This window comes from Chinchilla lanigera, unplaced genomic scaffold (assembly GCF_000276665.1).
Source record: "Chinchilla lanigera isolate Chin_1 unplaced genomic scaffold, ChiLan1.0 scaffold00105, whole genome shotgun sequence".
Classification (NCBI taxonomy): domain Eukaryota; kingdom Metazoa; phylum Chordata; class Mammalia; order Rodentia; family Chinchillidae; genus Chinchilla; species Chinchilla lanigera.
In genome coordinates, this window is record NW_004955506.1 from 3,647,008 (window position 1) to 3,672,007 (window position 25,000).

The following is a 25,000-nucleotide window of genomic DNA, read 5'->3' on the forward strand; positions in this document are numbered from 1 at the left end:
ACCCCAAAAGGCTGGAAAACCCCACAGCTGGGGTGGTCACCCAAGTGTAGGATGGCAGGGAGGTGGGGGCTGCTGCAGAGGCGTCTGCCGCTGGAGCTCGATGGTGCTTAGGAAGCCCTTGGTCTCCTGGCTGGCTGGCCAGATCAGCAGCTGCGCTGCTTCAAGGTAAATGCACTTTTCAGGCCCCCTCCTAGGGGTGGGAGGGTGGACGGAGGAGGGTACAGCCTGAAAACACCCAAAGAGCTTAAGAGCTGGGCTGGGGCAGGGAGCCAGATCTCACCCAGACTAGAGTTCTCATTTTTCACCACGTCAGATAATTTATTTCAGAGCGATTACACCCACCAGAGGGGCACCGCTTAAATGCCGGCAGATTAATTTTCCTGCACAGGAGCCTGTGCTGTGGGGCCTGGAGGCCGCGCTCTGGGGGAGTGGCGTTGTGTGGTTCTGCCGAGCGCCACGCTCCACTAAGCCCCCTTATTTCTAATTGCTTGCTCACCAGACTGTGAGGAAATAATTGCCACTATAAATTTTCCTTCCTTCTCTACATAAAATATTCGGAGGAACTGTTAAAAAAAAGACCTCAGGAAATGAGGGAAGCAGGCATTAGTGGTGCGCTGCCCCGTATCAAGGCACAAGATAGGTAGTCTGGCCTGCTGTACCCTACTGCCCAGGATGAACCTCTTCTGGGGACGCACGGCGCAAGGCCAGAAGGCAGCCCCCAGCCAGTTCCCCCGTTTCCCAATGGAAGGAGGCTTAGGTGCTCAGGGAATTGTCAATGCAGGAAACCACCATGGAGAAAGCAAGTGAGGAGCTAAAGCAGCAGTGGTAGCCCCTACCCCCTCAGGCCTGCTGAATGGCTACAGGGCCTTGGGAAGAGCCCAGGGCCTGGTGACCTCAGCTTTGGAGCAGTCAGCAGAGTCATGGCCCTGCCTTGGATGCTGGATCCTCATCTGTCTATGTAAGATGTGAGTGTTTCCAGTCAGGAAGGAGCTCAGAACCCAGCCCCAGGCTTCTGCCCTGTTCTACTGTGCTCAAGAGGAGAGGCCCTGGGAAAGCAGGGAGGTGGGAGTAGACAGAGCTCAGCCCCTGCAGGAGACCTTTGCCCTCCAGGCCTCAGTGCGCTGAGCAGGACCCAGCCCATCCATCTCCTCACGTCTCCAAGGACAGAAATGGTTGCTGCAGTCCTGCCTTACCACAGGGTAAAATCCATGGACCTGGCCCGTGTGTGTGACCCTATGGAGTCACAGTATTCTGAACCTCAGCACCATACCTAAAGCACAGGAAAAGGGCAGGAGGACTGCCAGGTACACCCCACCAAGGGGCCAATGTGGCCAGGGTCAAACATCCCTGAGAACCTCCGACCCTGTGCAGGATTGTAACGGACCCTATATGGCACCTGAAGGGGAAGCAGGGAAAACACAGCGTTACCCACGGCACAGAGACACCGGGGGAAGCTTCCCCGCCCAGCACTGTCAGGGGAAGGAGGCTGCAAGAGAGGCAGCTTTGCTGTGAGCCCAAGGCTGGAGGAGCTGCAACAGAAGTGAAGGGACTTGGCTATGGGGACATTTACTTGTCAGAGCCAGCAAACCCCCAAGGTGGTCCAGACCATGATGGCCCACGGTGCTCAGAAGCAGTGTGATGCGGTGCCAGTCTGGCCCTGAGCTCCAGCGCACCATCTCCCACTCTGGGGCCCCTCCTTTCTGCTGCTACCCTCAAGGCCACTGCATCCCAGTCCTCTGATCCAAAGGATCGGGCCTGCTCCAAAGCCTTCCTGCCATAGTTTACCAGTTTACAATTCATTTCTAATTGTGTGATCTGCAGGAATAAATGGTCACTGCTCTCAGCATCAACACCTTTCAACCTATTTGAAAATATCCTTTATGGAGTTTTCTGGACAAAACCCCCCACATCCTTTCCATTTCCCCTCAGAACCATACATTGTAGAGAGGGTTACACACAAACACAAGGCCCGTGTGCCCACTTTGGGACCATCATTCAGCAAACTGCCTTCATCCTGCGGGCCCAGCCTCTTAACACCTGGCCCTACCTAGCAGGGTCCCAGCGAAACCCAGGACAGCCAGCCAAGGGCAGGGAGAGTCTCAAGGGAGGAGGTGTTGGCTCACGGAGGCATGGAGTAGAGAAGGGCTGCCCTGCCCCACTCGGCCTGAGGGACGCGAAAGCCCTCCCTGGGGACGGGCTCCACGAGGAACTCCACACGGGCCTCCTGGCCGGGCCCAGCAGCCTCTACCACCAAGTCCACCACACGGTACTGGTTGACAAAAGCCAGACCCAGGAATGTGGGCTTCTCTGGCCCCAGCGGCTCCCTGCCTGGAGAGCTGCCTCTTGTCTGCTCCCAGCAGTGGACTCTGAAACAGCGGACTTGGAGGAGGAGGTAGGACCAGTGCAGGGTACAGCTGAGCCTCAGCTGGCCCAAGAGCCCCTCCGACTCAGAGGCGGGCCGCTGCCAGCAGACTTGTGTGACAGTGACGTTCTGCACCTGGGGCAAGGGGGCCAGCAAGCTGTTGGCATCCACCACCTGGCAGCAGAAAAGGCTCAGACAGCTGATACCTGGGGAGGCTAAGGGCACCCCACCCTGCACCAGCACCCACCCCTCTGCTCCCTCCAGCAGGAGGTATCACCCTTCCTGGATGCACACCTGGATCTCTCCCAGGCGACAAATGAAGCGCTGTTCCTCCTGACTGCCTGGGGGCCGTGACAAGTTCACAAAGAGGTCCCGCAGGAGGCACCCACGCAGGTTCACCTCGTAGCACCTGGGAAAGGCACACGGCTGGTCACAGGCTGGCTCAGTACAGTGGCACCAAGGCCAGAGGTCCCCAGCCACAGCAGAAGGGAGAATTATCCCAGTGTATGCCAGGTTGGGGAACCCTAGGCCCCACAGGGACCTTGAGGGCTCCCAGGAAGTGTCCCGGGCTTACAGTGCTGCCCCAAATCTGGACTGTCAGCCCAGAGCATCTCCATTCTTCCAGTCCTGGAGCGTCTCAGCAGGGGACACTGCCTCAAGGACCCCCATGTGTGGCTGCTCCCTCCTGGGCTTGGCAGAAAGTAGAGGGACTCACCGCTGGATCCAGCCCCCACTGAGCTGCTGGCCGCAGCGGCCCACCCATCTGGCCAGTTTGGTGGGCGGCACCCGGAGGGGTCGGGGTCTGTGCCTTGAACCTGTTTCCGCTAGAGGGGGAGACATGGGTTTAAGGAAAGAGGTTTCAAAGAAAAATGTGCGCCCAGGGGCAGGAGGGCTGTGGGATATGTCCTCAGTAGAAAAGACCTGGGGCCCAGACCAGACCCTGAAGCAGAGGCTGTGGGACCACCAGAAAAGGCTTGGAGAAGAATAAAAGAGACCCATGTCGGGCTTGGCCAGGCTCACTCACCCTGGCTCTTCCCAAATTGCTATCTTCCCTCCCCACTGGTCACCAGCAGAAGGTCCATATCCCACCCGCCCTGGAGGCTGCTGATGGCCAACAGGGCCAGAGGACAGAGGTTCCGGCTCTGAAGTAAGTTCCCGTGTCCTGGCCTGGACCACAGGATGCTGCAGCTCCCACCAGTTAGAGGTGATGCCTCCTTTGCAGTGTACCCCACAGGATGTACCCAACACCAGCACCACCCCCACCTGCACCTTTCTAGACTTCCCTTCCTGGAGATCCTCCCACAGTGAGATCCTCACCATTCAGCACCGAGATACTGCCAATGTGACAGCTGCCAGAGTCCCCAGTAGTGAGCTCCAAGGCAACTGTGACGTCCGTGGACCCTTCAAGCTTATACACCAAGGACAGGAAGATTTTGTGTGGTGCTGGAACCTGCAGGGAAAACAATCTGGGGGAGAAAGACCCTGTGAGAGGCCAGGGAGGGACTGGGCAGAGACACTGGCACTTGCTCCAAGTCTCACAGCTCAGCCTCACTCGCCAGGGACGAGGAGCCAAAGGGCAAAAGCTCCAGACTGGCCCAGCCACCCAGGTGCCAGATTCTCCTGCAGGCTGGAGGTGTGCTTCTGACACCTCATGATGCCACTGGCTGGCTGGGGCAGTCACACTCAGAGGCAGAAAGAAGGGCGCTTCCAAGACTGGGCATGGGGGTATGGCTCAGGGCTGGTTTTAGTTTTGAAAATGACAAAGCCCTAGAGATCTCCTGCATGACACTGCACACAGCTGTCAGGCTACTTCAGAACCGTCAGAACGGTTCTGGTAGTTTCACATTATGTTTTTCTACCACTTTTTTTTTAAAAAAAAACATCTGGGTTCTGTCTTCTGTCCTCTACTGCCCTACTGCCCTGGTTTGTGACTGACCTGGAGGGAGATGCTACCCGCCTCATCACTCACCCACCTCACAGCCACACTGCCAACCTCAGGTGGGATCAACCCCTGCAGAAGCAGCGAGCTGCCCCCATGCCAGGAGTCTGCCAGGCAGCAGTGCACCTTCACCCAGCCCCGGCCATCACCAGGCAGCTTGTGTTCACCAAACAGGGGCTGTGTTTCCTGGGCACTCGGGTGGTACCAAGGCCCGACAGCCTGCTCCTGAAGGAGAAGGCAGGACCAGACAGTTAGGGGTGAGGCCTCCTTTGCAGTGGCAAACAGAACAGGTGAGGAACAGGGACAGGAAAGGCCACCATCCCTCCTGCTCGCATCCCGTAGCTCCCTCCCACCTAGCCCAGCTAAGGGCAGGTGATGGACATAGAGGAAGAGCCCCTCCCCCACCCTCTGCACATGGCACAGTGGTTCACACACCTGTCCATAGCAGACCCTTCGTGTCCCCAGGCCCAGGCAGAAGGATGTGACGAAGGGCAGGGAGCAGATGCTGTGTGTGGGCAGGTAGCGTTCCAGCAGATTCCAGAACCTGCCAGAGACAGAGAGAGGCCACAGCTCAGACAAGAGTAAAGTAGCCTTTCAACATCCTCACACCCACGGCTGTAACTGGAGCTTCTCCTGCACCCCTCGAGACAGAACTTCCTGCCATATAGGAGCTCCCCAAACTGCTCCCTCCTGCCCAGCTGGGCTCTGGGAGGCACCACAAAGCAGCTGAGGTAGCCCAGGAGTCCCCTCATCCTCATAGCCACCCACACACAGCAGGACTTACTTATCCTGGTTCTGGAAGAAGTTGTTCTTTTCCAGACACTCATACACCCAGCCAGGGGCAAACAGAGCCACAGAGAAGCCGTGCTTGCGGATCAGTTCCAGCGACTGGGGGACAGAAGTCAGAGAGATGCTGGCATCAGCCATGCTGGCACCTCAGAGTCCAGGCAGGCCCCCTGGACAGCACATGACCAGGTCATAGGAGCCAGGCCTCTCAGATCAGCAAGGCTGATGCAGCTGTCCACACCCATCCAGTCTCCACTGGGCTTTATCCCCATCATTCTGCAAACCAGCCAGGGGTAAGTGCTAGAGAGGCAGCAAGAGAAAGGCCGGAGGGCACAGGTCTGGGGGCACTGTGCACAGTGCTGGCTCCCCTCCTCCTCACTCCCTCGCTCATGCTATTGAGTTTATTTACTCATTTAAAGTTTGGCCAGGCATGATGCTACATACCTATAATCCCAGCACTCTGGGAGGCTGAGGCAGAAGGATCTCAAATTCAAGCCCAGCCTGGACAAATCAGTGACCCTGCGAGACTCTGTCTCAAAAAGGGAGGGGGTACTGGTGCTGGGAATGTAGCTCTGTGCCAAGGCCCCAGGTTTGATCTCCAATATGAAAAAATTTATGTATTAAAAAAAAACCTTAGTGTTTTACTAAATGCACCCCCGCTGCCCAGAAAGAGGCCGCACTGACAGGCAGGAGACGGGGACCTGCTCTTCCCAGGCAGGTGTGTTGCCGGTGCCACCTGCCTCATCCAGAAACCTCATTTGTCACTAAGGAGCAGGTCTCCAGCTGTGGCACTCCACCTCTGTCTCTGGCCCCAAGCCTGCCATGAAGGGCACTGCAGCCCCACCTGCAGCCTTGGTGTCTACCTGCTGGGGCAGTAGGTAAGCTTAAGTCTCTTCAAAGCCCACAGTACAGAAAGGAAGCCACGGTAAGCAACAGATGAGAACAGCATGGGAACAGGACACTTCTGTCCACCAACACAGAGATAAAAACATTCATTTATAGCCATACTTGGTGGTGCATACCTGTAATCTCAGAACTCTGGGAGGCTCAGGCAGAAAGATTGCAAGTTCAAACTCAGCCTGACTTAGTGAGACCTTCACTCACTAAGTGAGTGAGACCTTCTCTCAAAAAAAAAGTAAAAAGAACTGGGGATGAAGCTCAGAAAAAGACCTTTCATGGGATCAGTTTGGTCACCAACGTCCCGCAATGCCTCAGTTTCCCCACTGTGGGAAGAACATCTGCCACCATTCTTTCCCTTGAGGCACAGAGGAAAAGAGAACATCCCCAAGAACAGAAGGCCAGGGAGGGGACACAGGCCACCAGCCCTCTGGCACTAAGGGCACACTCACCTTGTCAGTGTCAAATCGGCCTCCAACTACATTTCCACGGGCGAATACGTCCACACCCACATACACATCAACCAGGCGCTCGCCAGCCTGCCCCAGCATCCGCTCCAGGTGCTCCTCCCGCCAGTTATAGTTGGTGAAGAAGCCATCACAGGACTCGAAGAAGATCCTGAGAGGTGACGGGGCTGTTGAGGCCTGGGCGTGGCACAATGGGGAGCCCATCCCGCAGTCAAGGATCTCACTGCTCACGGCCCCTCACTGCTCACAACAGCAGTGGCCCTGGGCTAGAGTTTGCTCCCAGGGGCAGGGACCAGCCGTAAGTAGTCATCCACAGCCTCAGAATCCCACCAAGGAGACCAGGCACTGATCAGGCCTGCTGACCATCAAAACGGTAGAGGGCGCTGGGCCCCTCTTTCTACCTGAAGCAGGATACCCAAGGAGACAGGCCAGCACCTCTCCTAGTCCCTACCCGGGGCTCACCGGTTACGTTCATTGAGTTCATCCTGCCACTTGAGCTCTCCGCTCTGTGTCACACTATCATACCAGAGCACCAGTCCCCCCGGGACTTGCTGGTGGAGCTGAGCAGTCAGATATCGCAGGAAAGCGGGCATGTTCCGTACAGCTGCCACCTGGGAGAGAGAATGCAGATCAGACCTCTGGCGAGGTGAGGCCTATCTGTAATGAGAAGCACCCAGCACAGGACACCCAGGAGCACACAGAGACCCTGATCCCCAGTGCCCCTCACCCTACAGCCCCCAGACGTATAACTTGCCTCTGTGTTGGACAAGAACTCAGAAAAACATAGAATGCAATGGAAGGGCAGGGTGACCGTGGAGAGGAAGCAGAGATGCAGAAGAGGAAAGGCGTGGTTATGCTGAAGCAGCAGTGAAGCAGAAGCAGAGCACAGCCAAGCAAGCTCCAGAAACAGTGGGGAAGACTCGCCTCACTGCCAGGCCACCTGGAAGGGCACAGGTGGCTCTGTGTGGGAGCCAGCAGTAGTTGTGCTGCTGTGAGCTGGGCCAAGGAACACGCAGAGGACAGGCAAAGCAAGGGCTGGGGGAGGGCAGGCACCAGCACGCAGGCCACACTCACACTCAAAGAGTTCTCTATGTTGATCAGCCAGCCATCAAAACGAAAAAACTGGGCAATCTGGACCAGCTGATTGGCCACTGTCTGGTAGGAGCGTGAGTCCCCAGCCAGGAAGGCATCACAGTGCTTCGCCCCATCACTCCACTCCGTGATGAACGTCCCTGTGAGACAGCGGGGCCTGAGGTCAGCGTATGGCTTGGTCTGCCTCCGACCCAGGGGTCCACAAAGTGTAGTCTCTGGATGGGCAGCATCAGTGCTACCACAAAGCTTGTTACACATTCAGACCCTTGCCCTGTCCCCCAGACATCTGGTGACTCAGACACTCTGGCTGGGGCCCAGTCGTGGGTCACAGAGGCCCATAAATGGTCTGGACTCAGGCCAGACCTGGAGGCAGGGCTTCTGACCCAGGTCAGCAGACCCAGGGCCTCAGGTCACCAAATCCAGCCGCGTGCATGTGCGAGTGACGCTTTACTGGAACACACCATCTCACCTTCACTGACCTGTTAACCATGGGTGCTTTCCTGCTAGTCATTATCATAGAGGCCATGGCACATGACACTGAAAAATATCTGCTATCTGGTCCTCTCTGGGAAAGTGCATGGCCCCCGAGATGGGATTCCTACTCACTAAGAGGCCAAGTCCCTACTAACGACCCTGGCTCTTACCCAGCACACAGACCCCATGCCTGTGGGCAGCATTGGTCCAGCCCACCGGGGGGATGGTGACCATGTGGTGGCTAAAGTACACGAAGATGTCGATGTACTGCCAGTGGTAGAAGGAGTAGGGGTTCTGCACCGCTGAGCCCTGAATAAACCTGGGTGGGGAAACAGAACAAGGTCAGGGCCCAGGAGACAGAAGAAGGACACGGTGACTGCGGGGTACAGAGGAACCCTGAGGAGGGTCCTCTTTGTTCTGTTCAGTGGACTCTAACCATGAGCCTGCTGTGCGCAGGCCCTGCACAGGAACACAAACTACGCCTCTCGTTCTACAGCAGTCAGGAGGGAACGACTTTTACCACAGCAGCAGACATTTGTGCTACATCCGCATGCACTGAGCATTGCTAGGAGGAGGAAACAGGCAGGCTCACGTGCCAGCCCCAGGTCTCTGGCTTGTGCTTTGCAGTGGTGGACTTGTACTTGTGCTGGCTTGTGCTTTGCCCAGCAGTGGGCCTGACGCAGCCTCAGATACAGTCTCCTTTGTCAGGTCAGCTCATCCCCAGCCTGAGCCTCAACAGCCAGCTCTTACTCAGCCTTCCTGTCAGTCACCACATCCAAGATTGTTTTACGGACATTTAAGACCCAGGAGGCTCACAAGTTCAAAACCAGCATGGGCAACTTAGCAAGACTCTGGCTCAAAACAAAAGATGAAAAAGAGCTGGGGATGCAGGTGAATGCAAAGGTCCTGAGTCCAACCCCCCGTACTGCCTAAAAAACAAAATGCCATTTTGGAGGGAATGTGCAGAGCTGGGCGAGGGAAGGGAGTCTAATCAACTGTAAACCAGAGCCAGGGCCAACCTACCAGACATCAAGCTCCATGACCCTGGAGCTGAGGTGAAGACCACCCAGGCCAGAGCTCTCCTCATGGGTGCAGCCAAACGAAGGCCTGAGTCTCTCTCCCAGACAGTGGCATGGCCCAGCCAAGAATCCAGATTCCTGATTTCCACCCAGAGCTTTCCACCACCCAGCACTCTCCTGTCTCCTCCCCATTCTCCCCAAGGATGGCCAGCAATAAGTTCAACGTCCGATGCATCCTCACCTGTCTTCCAGGTAGCCGCCCATCATGTCATGGCACAGCAGGGTCCGAGGCCTGCGGCTGCTCAGTGGGGGCTGGCGACACTCTAAGGGCTGCAACGCCACATTGAAACTGTCCTCCATGAGGGGCGTCCAGGCCAGCAGCTCCTCCAGTGAAGACAGGTAGAAGCTGATAGGCTTGGTGGTCTCCTTGTCATAATATCTAACTGGTCCAAGGAGGAAGATAGTGAGGAATTAGTAGAAGTTACAGGATTCATAGAAATGCTTTGATAATGACAGATAGAACTGGGAGTGGGTGGGGGAGTGCCCTGCACAGAACCCTGAGAGTAGATATGGAAATGTTATTCAGAGCCTCCATCTTCTCACCTGGCAAAGGATCTGGACTAAAATTGACCACTTCTCGAAAGACCGCTGCTGCTTCTTCTTCTTCTTGATCCTCTTTAGTTCTAAGCAAAGAGGGTTTTTAGAAAATTAAATAGGAATACAAAGCATGCTTGGAAGCAAATGGCTAGGGCCACCTAGACATGGACTACAGAAGCATGCATCTGAAATAGGCATGCAGGAACATGGGTCACTCCAGTGACCTGTGTTAGCAGCTGGCCTGGCTTCAGCCCTTCCAGCACTCTGACAGATAAACTCCTGCCCCAACATAGCCAAATTACATGCTTCAAACCAAAGACGCACACTTCAAAGCCCACACATTTTGCTCTGGCCAGGGGACAAGGACTAGTCAAAGCTCTTACAAAACGTAAGGTCCTAAAAGCAGGGGCCAGGCTTTCTCTCCAGTCCATGTTCCCCTATATGTAACCACAAAACACTAGCTCTTCAGTACTCATGGTGGGTAACAAGGGAAAAGAGTACCTTTAGTGCATTAAGCTGGGAAACCTTGAAGAAGTCTTAATTACATAGTGTTATTTGGAGGGCGGCAGCACTGAGGATTGAACCTGAGGCCTTCTCACTAAGCTCTATTCTCAGCCCTTTTTATTTTTATTTTTTTCTTTTTTCATTTTGAGACACAGTCTCTCCAAACTGTGGTCTCGAACTCTCAATCCTCCTGTCTCAGCCTTCCAAAGTGCTGGGATTACAGGCTTCTGCCACCACAGCTGGCTTTAAAAGAAATTATTTTAAAAACAGTGAGAAGACACTGCTGGGGCCACCTGGGGACCACAGGCATCAAAGCTGAAGGTCTCTACATTTTCCAGGCCCTCAGGCTGCTCTTTGCCCACTGGGTACCACCTGCCAGCCCTCCACATCCACACAGAGGCCTGCTGGCAGGGCTCCTCCACAGTGTCTGCCATCACCCAACGGTGACCCAGCACCTGGGACTGGGCACCCTAGAAATTGCAGGGTGGGTGGGAAGTAGGGCAGAGAGGAGTGGAGATGCCACAGAAATGCTCCTTTTCATTCTCCCACCCTCTTCTTCCTGAGCCTCCTTCCTAATTTCTTTACCTGTCTTTTCTCTGTCCCCTAAAAGATTTCTGGGACCAGTCCTGCCCACGCAGGTCCACCTGTGTCCTTGGTTCTTTCTCCAGGGCGTGGGAAAGGGCCATCTCAACATTCTTGCTACCCAAAACACCTGTCCCACAGGCCATCCCCCCATCAGTTGCTCATCATCAAGCAGTCCGCAGTGCCCACTGGTCTCACTGCTTTGGTTTAGAAACAAACCTAGTGCAGCCACTTTCCCCTGCAGCCTGCTGAAGCAAACGCTCCCAAAGGGGACGGGCTTGGGTCCAAGGTCCGGCCCTTTCGGCCTTTGTGCCTTCACCCATTCTGCTCCTCCTAGCTGGATGCCCACCCTCTTGTTCTCCACCTGCTCAAATCCTCCTCCCTACCGACTCAGGTCAGAGGTCACCCTCCGGAAAGCTGGCAAATGCCTTGCTGTGAGCTCGGGGATACGATGGCCACGGCGATCCGGGTCCTCGGGCTTGTGCCCAACTTCGGAGGAGGGAAGGGACCCTGTCTAACCTCAGGGGCGCGGCAGCTGGCTTGCACGTTGCCCGTGGGCGGGTTCCGGGCGGACAGGCGTGGGGAGTCAGATGCTGTCCCCACGTGGCTCGGAAAGGGAGCACCGGACGCTCTGTCCGGCTGCCGGCCAACCTCGGTCCAGGACGTGCCCACGGCCCTCGCCCCACGGCCTCACCTCCGCCCCGGCCGCCGCCGCCGCCGCCGCCCCCTCGGTCGCTGCCCCGGCTCCTCCTGCGCCTCCGGCTCCTTGGCCGCCAGTCCCAGCCGCCGCGCAGCCGAACGAGTCAGCACCCCTGCGGCCTCCATCGCCGCCCAGAGCCCGCGGCCTGCTCGGGCCACGGGTGACCGGCCCGGACAGCCAATCGCAGGCCCGGGCCCGACTCGCCGCCGCCCGCAGCCAATGGGGAGTGCGCGATGCGACCGCCCCGCTCCGATTGGGCTCCGGCTTGGGACTGGCAAACGGGCGGGGATTATGTAGCTAGAGCAGAGCTGGGGCGGGGCCGAAGAGGAGCCGGATTTATGGGCGGGGCTTACGTTGCCAGAGCGGAACTGGGGCGGGGCCTCGGCCCAGGACTCGGAAGATCCGGAGCTACCTGTTTTTAACTCTGTCCTCCGCAATCTCCGCTGTGGGACAAGTTGAGGTTCGTCTCGGAGAGGTGAAGTGATCTGACAGAAGCGTAAAAGTCAATACGTGGTAGAAATTAGATTTTTCACCCAGTCCTTCTAACGCCATTAAGATAATTCTCAGAAAATAGTAACATTTTTGTTCTCACATCAATGTAAATATCAACAAACGTTAAAGATTGTATTCTACTCGTTAATCAGAGACAAGTGTTTAACCAATGCAAAAAGGACTAAAAAAAGAGTCCCATCTATGGAAGGATCTGGAAAGTAATAGGTAAGTGGAGGTAGAGAAAGCTCCCCAGGACTGGACCAGGGAGGTCCCTGACATGAGGGATGGAATGGTCCACATCTCTCAAGCCCTTACATCTCACAGACAGCTGTGGACCGCGGAAGCCAGGAATCAGTTCGTGGCGCGGGCAGTTGTCCACTGACACAGTTCTTCCGGCATCTCCACGCCAAGTGTGCAGGGACATCTCCAGCGGGAGCTCAGAGGAACGTGGCCACTGTGTTCTGAGCTGTAAGGACATTGGGAGAAGGGCCTGCCCTGCGTTCCCCCGGGCCAGTGCCCTCTACAGCTGACAACTTCCTGGCTGGGCCACAATCCTGCCCCAAGCCAAGCCAACTGGCCTGTTTATTATCATTGCAAACTCTGAGCTTTATGAGGCCCCAAGCTTCCATAAATGTCCAGGGTGGGAACGATGACTAAGACGGTTGAATATTGGCTTTAGATCTGTAGCAGCCCAGCTGGTCAGGCAGGGACGATGGGAGCAGGAGGTGGTGACTCAGAGGAGGACAGAGTTGACAGGACACTGTCCCCCAACCCCAGGGGCTCTTTGTAGGACTTCAGGCCTGGAATAATTGCAGCGATAGGGTAACTGGGTCACCCTTCTCAGTCCCAGGTGCTCGATCTCAATTTGGTCTGTATTGAACTGAAAGTTTCCAAGGCCTCACCTGTACCTCAGTAATAAAAAGAAGTAAGTGATTTCTTATCTTCATCCTACCCAGGTTAAATGCAGTTCAAGGGATACTCTGAAGGCCTCTTGAGTAATGCTCAGTCCCTAGGGTGAAACATGCCAGATTTTACTTCTCCTCTATCTCCTCTGCTTCTTTCCAGAGAGCTGGCTTCTGGTCTTGGGGAGCAGAAAAAGGAAAGTCACCTGGCGTAGAGAACAGTGGGACTTGGTGATCTCTGCCTGGTTCCTGTGGCTCCTTATCTCCAGACCTAGCCTGGAGATCCCTGTATCTGCCTTGAGCCTTGCACTGGCTCCAGCTGGAGCTCCAGACTCCTCTGAGACCTGACTGAGCCCCTGCAACCCCAGGCTTGTAGGGTTTCCAGATAAAATACAGACCACCCAGTTATATTTGAATTCCAAATAAATGATGAATGGGGCTTATGCTGAAAACTTATTCCTTGTTTATCCAAAATTCAAACTGAACTAGGATCCTGTGTATTTATTTGGTAAATCTGGCAGTCCTTTCTGTGAATCCACACTACTCTGCCTGCCACAAAGCCAAGTCCTGGTGAACTCTCAACTGTCTTGGGTGCTGCCCACACTAGGGCAGGACACCAGGTGGTTTTGGACAGCTGAGCTTTGGTGTAATTGACCACATGGGTCCATATGCTTAGGGTGGTTTGCCTGCTACTGACCAAACCAAAGGAGGTCATTTATTCTTGGTGGGAAAAGTCCTTATTCAAAATGTGTGCCAAAGAAATGGAAGGATCTCATTGGCCCCTAATTTCCTATCTCCCCATGCCCAGGAGTGCAAAGGTCTTTTATAGCAAAGAACAGAGGCATACAGTGCGGTAATTTGTAGAGCACCAGGCTTGTTCCACCTCTCCTGGACCCCGAACCCTCTGAGATAGCATTTGCACATTTGTTTGTTTATCTAGACCAAGGCAAGGAGGGCACGGTGGTGATACTAGGCAGGAGGAAGTTTGCAGAAGCTGCTTATCTCGAAAAGAAAAGAAAAGAAAAGAAAGGAAAGGAAAAACAATGTTCAGAATTCTATTTTGCCTTGCTGGTTACATTTAGATCTGCTCTGCCTGAACAAGTGGGGCTACCAGCAACCTGGGCCACCAGCTTCGTGTTGCAGGTGACCTTATTACTGCCTGTCAGCCATGTCCAGAGTAGAAGAGCTGGTTTCTGCCTACTGCCTTTGCCCTACTTTGATCCCTCCCTCTCCCTCTCACCCTCTCACAATGCCCCAGGGGCCACAAGCAGGAGGCAGGTGAGCGGGCTTTGCCTATTCCCCAGGTATGGTTGCTGACACACCAATGAGTGTGGCAGGAACTGTTAATGATTCCCAACATCCCTCCCTCCCCCTGTTCCTGAATATAGAAGCCTCACATTTTAGGTGACTGTGTGGCTGTCATGCCAGCAGTCCATTAAATTTAGAGAAGTTAAAGTTCTGGTTTATGAGACAAGAAGGGAGGTAACGTGTACAATTCTGATTGTGTGTGCCAAAGAGGCATGCCTTCCACTCTTGTTGCCCAGTGTGTGTAAGGATGTGATGGTGAGGACTGTGGCAGCCATCTGAAACTGTTAGGTAGTATAGAAAAGAAGTAGAAAGGAGACAAGGAAAATTAAATGGGGCTCCGGTCCCTATGCTTTTCCCCTGGGAGTCACCCTCCCGGCCTACAGACCTCCATCCTCCAGGAAGCAGCAATATTATTGGGCAGCAGATCTCAACTTCAGAGGGATATGGTTTGTATTCTAACCTAGCTCACCAGATGGGTATCCCGACAATAGGAATGCACATCCTACATCACCTACTTGAGGTGACCGCATAAATAAACTCAGCTCCGGATCGCAGACCTCCTCCACATGGTAAAATAAAATGTAGAAATCTCAGCTTCTCACCCTGACAGCACAGACCTTTCTTAGACTCACTCACTGCTCTCCTGCAGTAGATCAATAACTTTCCTACAGCCCTCGCCTGTTGGTAAATCTTTTTATTGCCTGTGGCATCTGCCTCCCACACCACACCTTGCATGGCAGGGATTCCAGACATATGCCAGCACTCCCAGCCCACTAATTTCTTGGTATTTATTAAAGTATCTGAATCTAATCTAACTACACTGGGCATCAGAGGAGAGTAATGCAGATGTTCCTTGGCTCACAATGACATTTCTCCCTGAAAAACCTATTGTCAATTGAACAATTGGAAATTGGAAATTATTTAATAGCACCAACTTCAGAACATCACCGCTTACTCTAGCCTCCCTTGAAGGTGTTCTACGCACTTACACCAGCCTTCAGTGGGGCAAAACCATCCAACACGATGCCTAGCTTGTCATCGCCATGTATCTAATATAATTCGGTGAATTCTGTACTGAATGCAGAAAACAGAAGGTTGAGTAGATGTGCTTTCACACTAATGTAAAAAAGAAAATTTGTTAAATCAATCATAAGTCAGGGACCATCCATAGTTAAGGAAACTTCTCAACACACCAGTCTACCTTGCAAGGAATTTTTTTTCCAAAATCATATTACATTTTTCTTTCTTTTTGGGTTCCCTCTGTAGTAAATCCCACTTTCCTTTCATTCAAGTGTATGTCTTAGCGCAGCCAAGCAAAAGCAAAATCATATTAACAACTTTCAAACTGATGGATGTTGTGGCTCACACCTGTAATCCCAGCGCTCTGGGAATCTGAGGCAGGAGGATCAAAAGTTAAATACAGCTTGGACAACTTGGCAGCTTAGTGAGACCCCCTCTCAAAATGAAAAGTAGAAAGGGCTGGGGTTGTAGTTGATTGTAAAGGCCCTAGATTCAACCCCCATGTTGTGGCTTGTATCTAGATGTCGCCCCAAAGCCTCAGGCAATCATAGATGGAGTTTTTCAGAGGTGACTGGATCTAGAGTGTGTGATGCTGGGATCAAGGATGTGTGATTACTAAACTAGTCCATCAACTGACTTAGCATGGTTCTTGGAAGGATGAAGGGTGCCCCACACTAGGTATGTGTGCTCCTCACCTTAAAGTAGCTTGGATGAAAAAAAAGGGACAAAAAAAGGATTGTCACTGGTTGCTTGTTGCTGGCTGCCTTTTGCCTGCCCTGCTTGGCCATGGACTATTTCTCCTCTGCTGTGCCACCCTGCTTTGGAGCCAACCGTCTATGAACTAAAAGCTCTACAAACTGTGAGCCAAATAAACTTTTCCTCCTTTAACTTTGGGTGTTACGAATTTTGTCTCAGCAAGGAGAAAAGTAACTAAGACACCCCAGTACCAAAAGAAAAAAAGAAACAAACTTTGACAGTGTTGCTTTTGCTTAAAGAGTGCTCCTAGCATAAAAGACAGTTGAAGTTAGCTGATAAGTAGGCAGACAGTGAAGGACTCAGCTAGGTACAAAAAGACAGCACACAATCTGAGTTAAGAGCTCATTCAAACTATGTGGCTGGTTAAGCTTAAAAATGTCAGAGCAAACACAGGAAAAAGGATGAAAAGTTAGGACAGGATAGGCAGATAAGAACCCTTCTTCCCAGAAGGAGACTGGGTAGAATATGCTAAGTCAGTTGATAACCCCTCCCTGCTTCCGGGTTGGACTTCTAGAAACTTAAAAATGCAGAGTAACCAGTTTCCTTTAAACTGGACCGGCTGAGTAGCTGATTTTCTTTAGACTACATTACAAAGCCTAAACCCAAATTGGTTATTCTAAACCAACAGGTCACTGGACAATTGAAAAAAAAAAAAAGTTCCACTCTGCTCATCTATATAAGACCGAGACAAAGGAAGCACCCCTCCTGGAAACCCCCCAGGAGCTGTTTTCCTTCTTATAGTTCCAATAAACACTTTCCTTTAACCTACTTTCTGTCTATAATTTGTCTTGGGCTTTGTGAGACGACAGACCTGGTTATTACGGTGATAGCTGTTTTGCTAGGTGCTTGGCAAAGTTACATGAAGGAAGCACACAGAGGCTGTGCCTGCACCTGTTGCAGCCTCCGGCCCCTCGCCCCTCAATGCGATGCCTGCTGGGTCCCTCATGCCCACTCCTGCCCACACAGCTGCTCCCCATTCCCCGGGAAAGGACACCTCCTCGGGCTCCCACCCTTGCCATTCCCTTTTTTATTGAAATTATACAAACATTTGTGAGCTAAAATGATGAGGGGCCATTGTTGGGGACCCAGGCCCCCACAGACCTAGCCAAGCCAGAAGAGAGGCCAATTTAAAAAAAAAAAAAAAAAAAAAAAAAAGCAGGCATTATGTGCACTTGAGTCAAGATAGCAAAGAAGTCCCCCAACACTAATCTGTCAGTCTTTCCCCTTCTTCTGCCTCCTTGTTCCCTCCTTACACAGCCACTGTCCACAACTGGCCCTCGGGAGTTTATAATCTATTTTGTACAAAGGAAGCTGCCCCGTTCATGAACGGGGAACAAAAAGAGGGCAGAAGGCCCTGTGTTCAACCACAGCATTGCCAAAAAACGTCAACCCGGTCTATTATATTATGTTCCTTTAAAGCATTGTATAAAAAAGTCAAGTTCCCTTTCATCTACCCCTTTGGCTTCTTCACTTCCTCTCTCTCTAGAGACCCCTCAACATTCCCCCAATAATATCAGGTTGCTCTATATCCTTCCAGATCCCACGTATCCATATGTGTTTAAAACATATATGTTCTAAAACACATGGAAGTACCTATATGATATTGTTTGTGTTTTTTAAAAATGGTATAGTAAAAAATTATTCCACATCTTGCTTTTTTTCACTCAGCAATACCTTTTAAATCAAGCCATATTTGGTTTATATACCTCTTACTCATTTCAACTGCCATTAAATAAGCTATCATTTTAAGATACTATATCTGCTTACTTAACTGCCTATCAATGGATACTTTTTTTGCCTTTGGTTATTTTGTTTTGTTTTTGAGGCAGGATCTTCCTAAGTTTCCCAGGCTGGTCTTGAATTTATGATCCTCCTGTCTCAGCCTCCCAAGTAGCTGAGATTACAGGCAAGCACAACCACATGGGGCTTTGCTGGGCACATGAATAGCAGACATGTGTTTCTATTACTTTTAAAATGTTAAAAATGGACACTTTGTATAAACCTTCTCGGGCACACATTCACTGTTCTCTTTTTTATGGTAAAAATGTAGGAATAGAGTTGATAGTGGTAGAATCTGCAGGTTTTCCTTTTTAACAGTCACTACTAAATTGTTATCTCAAGTGGCTCCAAGGCTGACATTCTCCCTAGTTTGGGAGTTTCCCCACAGTCTTTGACACCAAAGTGAAATTTAAAGGTGTTTGCCTCCCAGAAGCTTGGGCCTTGGGTCCTGCTGCTGGCTTACCTTCTTTGGGTCGCACACCCACTGGTATTAACCGGCCATTTGATCAAGTGTTCTGTCTTCACAGATGACCCCAGTTGGACTTCTGCCCTTCCACTCTGCCATCATTTCTTCCTAAGCAGACAGCCTGGTCCGTGTTCCAGATGCTAATATTCTGCCTCCTATCCATGTGAATGGAACGTGTGTGTGGCCCTGCAGAGCACAGCTGTCCCCAGCCAGGGTCATGACAATAATCTCCTGCATTCTGAGCTAATAACTGTCAGGCTTGGTGTCCTTAATGCCTTCTGAGAGGTGGCTCTTTCATATTTATCTTCCTTTCTGGATATTGACCTATTCAGACTTTTCCCTTTCTTTCTGGGCCAATTTTGCTAATAGATGTTTTCCTTTAAAGAGTGTCCATTTCATCAAGGTTTTCAAATGTAGGATATTAAGTTGTTCCTAACCATAATTTTTAATCCCCTGGCTTAAAAGACCACACTCATCTTCCTTTGAGCCCTCTCTAATTCTGAGGTTGTTTATTTGTGTCCTATTTTTTTCTTGCATTTCTTGCTGACAATGTTATTAATCTTTTCAAAAAAGGATTAATGAAAAGCTTTTTATTTTGTGCTGTTTTTGTTTTTTTTACAGTTTCACTAGTTTCTGCTTTTATTTTCTTTGGTTTATTTTGCTGTTCTCACTCTGATTTCAGAAGTGAACAGTGTCGTTCTTTAATTTCATATCGCTTTTCTTTTCAGATGAATACATTGGAAGGGACAACAGTTCCCTCCGAGAATTACTTTCGTTGTCATCCCGTGGGTTTCAAAAGGTGGCCTTTTCATTTTCATCATGTTCTAGGTACTTTTGTAATTTCTACTTGTAGTTCCTCCCTAGCCCATTAAAAAAAGTCCTTAGCTGGGCATGGTGGTGCTCACCTATAACCCCAGCATTCACTCTGTGAGTTTGAGGCCAGCCTAGGCTACATAAGTTAGTTCAAGGCCAGTCTTCACTACATAGCAAGAACTCTGTCTCTAAAAGAAAACAAAACAGCAAAGTCCTTAACTTTATTGTTAGAACTCACTAGCCTTTTCTGCTATGACTCATGCTTTAGTCCTTTCTAAATGTAATTCCCTACTTTACATTCATGAATGTAAGGTAAATCCTTGGTTATTTCTAGAGGCTTTGTTGCTTTGCCTTGAAATTCCAAATTCATAGCTCACCTGGATTTCTCCCCCTATACTGGAGATGGAACCCAGGGCCTCACTCACTGACCTACGCCCCCAGCGCTGGACTTGATTTCATTTCATTTTTATCTTAGCCTTCATCATAAAGATATTGAGTAGTCATTTCACAATCTTAGAAAGGCTCTCCTCTACCCACTACCCTACCGCATTCCTTTCTGGCAAACCAGAAGGTCAGACATGCTCGCATCTGCTTCGGGCTCTCTTTCCTATTTCATTTATATGCTTGTTATCTTTGTGCAAGCCCACCATCTTCACATTGTAGCTTTAAAATAAATCTTGATCTTTAGCACAGTGAGTCCTGAGGCTTTGATCTTCTCCAAGATTCACAGCTGGTCTTGGCCCTTCATACAAGCATAACGTTTGGAATCAGACTATGGACTTCTGTGGGAATTCTGTTGGAGTTTTGTTTATGCCACTGAGATCCCAGATTTGGGGAAATTGTCACCTTTACACTTGTGGGTTCTGCACCCTTGGGTTCTGCTATATTCTTCTGGGGCAGGGCATGCACACACCACTTGGACCTCTGGCTGCCTAGGAGATCCCCTGCAAAGCTGAGCAGGGACCATGTTCCCTGCAGGCTGTAATCACCCCTGGCTAAGCCCCAGGCTCCTGCAAATGATGCCTTGTGCTCCAGGGCTGCCAGAGTGGTCTGCAAATCCCAAGCCCACTCTGACTTCCCCCCATATCTTTCTTGGGTATTTCTCCCAATAAATCTCATTCACATACAATGCCGTCTTGGCATCTGCTTCTTGGGACAACAACCAACAAATTGTCCATGGATCCAGACTTTATACTTTTTCAGAGTTTTTGCACTGAGTGTTAGGTTGAAAGTTAGTTATTAGCAGTCCTGGAGATGGGCAGCTTCCAGCTAGTTGAAAGGCAAAGAAAACATGATGCTTTTAACCCCCTCTTAGCTACAGATGAAATCCACAGAAGGCTGTGATTTCAAACATTAGCTCAAGAAAATGTAACATCCTCTAAGCGTGCTGCTAAAGTCCAGGGCCCATGTGAAGCCCAGACCAGGGGTGAGGGGATAGAAAAATCTTAAGGTCTCAAAACAAGCTACATGGAGACATCCACGTAAGGGGTAAGCAGGGACCTACTTCTCTCTGAAGTAGATCAACACAGCCCATTTTATTTGCACAAAAGCAATGACCTCAGAAGAAGGAAAGGGTATGCTTTTAAAGACCCAGTTGATCACAAAAATGCAACCTGAGACTCCATTCAGTGCACTGGGCATTTGGGCACTAGGCTAACCTTGAAGGTAGATCCTTTCCCTTGTTGTGAAGCTCTTATCATCTTGCAATAAACTCGCCTATATATCATATGATGGCCTGTGCATCTTGTCTGAAATGCTTTGTCAAAGACAGAGAATCGAGATGTGCTGCCAGGTCCTTGAGGTGTTAGGAGCAGACTTCCTGGTAACAGAGGTCTTACACATGTAGTGGTACATTTGCCCCAAGTAAATGATGCCCAGTTATTCACACATGTGATTAGACATGGCACCTCCTCCCAGGCAAAGGAGAAGTGTTTCCCACCCCTCGTCCCAAGTTGTGACCGGAGGAGTACGGTTGAAGTGGTTGTGTTGTGACTCCCGAGATCCATATCTGCCCTTGCCTGTTGGAGGACTGCTCTGCCTTCACAGCGTGAAGAAGCCTGGGATGAAAGACCAGACTCCTCAGCGATTTCCACTGAGGCGCCAGCTGAGTGCACCAGTGCCAGCTGCTCTGTCAGCCGTGTGAAGCCAGGTGAGCACACCGAAGCCATCGAGCGGCATGCTACCAGCCTACTCCAGCATCCCCGACAGCAATGCACTGACCCTCTCCTTTAAGCTACTGAGTTTTTGAGGTGGTGTGTTAAGCAACAACTACAACTAAAATTTGGTATCTGGTTTGGGTTGGTTTTTGAGTTTTTAAAATTATTTATTTTGTTTTGAAGACAGTATCATGCCAAGTAATTCACACTGGACTTGAATTCATTATGTAGCCCAGGCTGGCTTCAAACTCATAGCAATCCTACTGTCTCAGCCTCCTGAGGGCTGGGATCACAGGCATGCACCAGCAATCCTAGCTCAGTTATCTGTTTTTAATGTCATTTTCTGCTTGTAGCTGGGGAAATGATTTTTATATTTTGACTTTTTATTCATTAACAACTAATTCTAGCAATCTGCCTATAGATTCTTGTAGATCCCCCATGATATCTATGAACTGTGATTAGTGGTAGCTTTATTTCTTCCTTTCCACTCTTTGTCATTTATTCCCTTTCCTTCCTTCTGGCGCTGGCTATGGTCTCCAAACCAGTCCCGACTTACAGCACTCTAATAACAGTCCTTGTTTTGCTTCCTGTCTCTGAGGGAAAGCTTTCAACATCTCACCAGTAATTGTGATGTTTGTTGTAGGTTTTTTGTGGATATGGTTTATTTAAAGAGGAAATCCCCTTCTACACCAAGTTTACCCAGAATTTTTAACCCTGAATAGATGTGGGATTTCATCAAACTTTTTCTGTATCCACCTAGAGATCATGACACGAGTTTCATTCTTTATTTTGGTTTGATAGGTTGATTTTACCATATTAACGAAGCCTATATTCTTGAAATAAACCAAATTTACTCCTAACATGAATTTTTTTCTCTTATTACTAGCTTCTGTTTGCTAATGTGGTATTTAGGATTTTTCTATGCCCATGAGTGAGACTGACCTATAATTGTCCTTTCTTGAAATTTTCTCATTTAGTTTTGGAATCAAGATTATGATTACTTCATTTAAGTTGGGAAATAGTCTTTTTTCTCTTTTCTGGAAGCGTTTGTGCAGGATTAGGGTTACTTTTCCATAGCTACTTGGTAAATTTTACTCATGAGATAATCGGAACTAAGAAGTTACTTTTGTGGAAAGCTTTTTAATTACAGATTCCACTTAATACTTGTAAAGCTATTCAGAGCTCTCTTCTCCTATATTAATTAATATTGGAATTACATTTTTTGAAAAAAAGAACGGGGGATGTAGCTCAGGGGCATAAGTGCTTGCCTGGCAAGCCTGAGGTCATGAGTTTGATTCCCGGTACCCGCCCCCTCGCCAAAAAAGTGGTTATACATTTTTTGAAAAGAAGTGTCTATTTTATTTAATTTTTCAAATTGATTGATGTAAATTCCTATTACTCACTTATTTTTCATGTCTATATGATCTGTAATGATGCTTTTTTGTGGTAATTTTCTATTAACTTTTCTCTTAAATCCTTGTTGTATCTTTTACTTTCTTTGGGTTTAATTTGCTGGGTTTTTTCCCTAATGTCCTAAAATGGATATTTGTTTCATTGATTTTTTTCAGCCTTTCATCTCTGAGGTGTTGGAGTAAGAGCATGGCTTCAGTGACATCCCTAAGCTTTCATTTGTTTTCTTAATGCTGGGGATTGAACCCAGGCCCTTAGCATGTTTTTCCAGTTGAATTATCCCAGCCTTTCTCCCACGATTTGATATGCAGTTTTCTTATTGTTATTAATTTCAAATATTTTCTATTTTGTTTTTTAATCCATAGGGTATTTAGAAATATATTTATTAACTTCCAGACATACAAGGATATCCCAATTTACTTTTTGTTATTGACTTTAAACAAATTTAAATTCCCAGTAAGAGAATATCCTTTGTGTGACTTAGTCCATTGAAATTGTTTCATGACTAGGACATGGTCAACTTTTTAAAATGACCCATGCTCACCTGAAAAGCCTGTGTATTCTGCACTCAATGCTCTGTGTATCCCTATTAACTTAAATTTTCTATTAACTTAAATGTTCCCAGCTGCTCTGTCGTGCTATTCAAATGCTCCATACATTGATTGATTCTTTAACCTAATCATTCTGTTACTAAGAGAAATTTGATGTTTCTTTCTCCTTGTTTGCTTACCTGTTTTCCAGGGTGTAACTGGTTGAATATAAACTTTCAGTTTGGCTTGTACCTTCCTGGTGAGCTGACCATTGTGTCTGGCTATGATTTATACATTCATATCCACTGGAACTGATACTGTAACTACAATAGCTTCCTTTTACTTAACATGTATAAGGTAAATCTCACCCCATCATTTTATTTTCATCTTTTTATATTTCTGTCTAAGAGATCCTCTAGTACATAGATAGTTTTTTTGTGTGTCCAGTATGGTGGTCTTTGCCTTTTAATTTGAGTAATCATGTATACTTAGTATAATCACAAATATAGTCAATTTTATTCGTTTTTTGTTTTGTTTTGTTTTGTTTTTTGTTTGTTTGTTTTGTTTTCTGGTACTGGGAATCGAACTCACAACCTTGCGCTTGCCAGTCAGGCACTGTGCTGCTGAGCTAAATCCCCAGGCCCCTATAGTCAATTTTAAATCTACCATCTTACTAAATGTTTTACATCTTTCCCTCCTTATCTGTATTCCTGGTTTTTTTGTTTGTTTGGTTGGTTTTTTTTTGGTTTTTTTTTTGCCTTTTTGAAAGACTGATTGCTTTCTATTATGACTTCCCCTTCTTCCATTAGCTTGGATGAAACGTTTTCTTTTACTATTAGTTAATAATAACTATAGGATCACAACATGTGTATCAAAGTCAAATACAGTAACACCTCCATTCACAAATGCTTCTGTTTGCAAACAATTTGGTTCAGAAAATTTTGCTTCTGTTGGCAAACTCTGCATCAGGTGACAAACATGACCATGGCTGTCTTCCCCAAAATAGTAAAATAAATTAAGTTCAGAAATGGAGATACCACTGTATTATTTGGCATTTTTACTTATTTCCAGGTTAATGCATAGATCTTACCACACTTAAATTCCATACACTCCTACAGCTATTATTTACAGAATAAAGGAATCCACCTAGTGGTATAAAACAACCACCTTTCTGGGGATATAGCTCAGTGGCAGAGTGCCTGCCTGACAAGTACAAGTTCGCAAGTTCGATTCCCAGTATTAAAAATAAAAAATAAAAAATAAAAAAAAACAACCTTTTCATTATACACCCAGATTCTGTGGGTTAGGAAGTTAGAACGGGCACAGAGGGGATGTCTTACTTCTGCTGCAGGATGTCTGGGTCCTCAGCTGGGAAAAAGGCTGGGGGAGCGGCATTTTGGCTGGGGCCTGGAATCATTTGAGTGCTGTACACACAAGCCTGGTCACTTGTGTGAAAAGAAAAGTAACTGGGCACAGACTGGAACCCAAGCTGGGGCTGTCTACCGGCACACTTGCTGATGCCCTTGCACACGGCTTCCCTAGGTCATGCTCACAACTTGGAGGCTGGTGGAAAGGGTGAGTGTCCCAAGTAGAGCAGCTCCATTGACCTGACCTTGGGATCAAGATGGCATTACTGCACTGTGACATGAGCCACACAGGTCCCAGGGAAGGAAACACAGGCACCCACCTCTGGATAGGACAAATGTCACAGTCATGCTATAAAGTGAGCCTGTGGGTTGGGAGATATTTTTGTGGCCTTGTTTAGAAAATAGAATCTGCTATCCAGACTTATGTACTCTCTCAGAGTTGTTGTGAATATTTAAAATATATACATAATTTTATCCAAGAGATATTATATTTTGAACTAAAATAATCAGTTTCTATTTGAATATTTTTCCATAATAATAGAGAGGTGTAGCTTTTCATGCCGACTTTTTTTTTGCATTAAA

At 49.1% G+C, this 25,000-nt stretch overlaps 1 protein-coding gene and 1 long non-coding RNA gene across 5 annotated transcripts; one reads left to right on the forward strand and one right to left on the reverse strand.

The window, feature by feature from the left end:
• Positions 1–294: 294 nt before the first annotated feature.
• Positions 295–11,669, reverse strand: Engase (endo-beta-N-acetylglucosaminidase). 2 transcript variants are annotated; one of them, XM_005407343.2, is made up of 14 exons: positions 11,414–11,669; positions 9,640–9,719; positions 9,278–9,479; positions 8,188–8,336; positions 7,526–7,683; positions 6,914–7,062; positions 6,437–6,602; positions 5,086–5,189; positions 4,737–4,845; positions 4,336–4,526; positions 3,680–3,828; positions 3,078–3,186; positions 2,657–2,771; positions 295–2,536 (listed from the first exon to the last, which is right to left on the reverse strand). In XM_005407343.2, exons 1-14 carry the CDS (start codon positions 11,542–11,544, stop codon positions 2,120–2,122), a joined length of 2,229 nt encoding a protein of 742 aa, XP_005407400.1. In that variant the 5' UTR covers positions 11,545–11,669; the 3' UTR covers positions 295–2,119. The 2 variants fall into 2 exon arrangements, with proteins under 2 accessions (XP_005407400.1, XP_013361569.1); XM_013506115.1 differs by lacking the exon at positions 11,414–11,669 and adding an exon at positions 11,106–11,197 and having other exon boundaries at positions 9,278–9,475.
• Positions 11,670–11,755: 86 nt separating this feature from the next.
• LOC102025381 lies at positions 11,756–13,298 on the forward strand. Of its 3 annotated transcripts, XR_264341.2 has the most exons (4): positions 11,756–12,136; positions 12,236–12,379; positions 12,756–12,836; positions 12,977–13,298. It is a non-coding gene; the product is annotated as an uncharacterized LOC102025381 (long non-coding RNA). The 3 variants fall into 3 exon arrangements; XR_264342.2 differs by lacking the exon at positions 12,236–12,379; XR_001231606.1 differs by lacking the exons at positions 12,236–12,379; positions 12,756–12,836.
• The last annotated feature ends 11,702 nt before the right edge of the window (positions 13,299–25,000 follow it).

Excerpts from the sequence above, each read along its gene's own strand:
- Engase (XM_005407343.2), bottom strand. The coding sequence starts at position 11,544 with ATGGAGGCCGCAGGGGTGCTGACTCGTTCGGCTGCGCGGCGGCTGGGA. Across the intron at positions 8,337-9,277 it reads GGCGGCTACCTGGAAGACAG|GTTTATTCAGGGCTCAGCGG; the intron begins GTGAGGATGCAT and ends TTCCCCACCCAG. Across the intron at positions 3,829-4,335 it reads GTTGGCAGTGTGGCTGTGAG|ATTGTTTTCCCTGCAGGTTC; the intron begins GTGGGTGAGTGA and ends TTTCTCCCCCAG.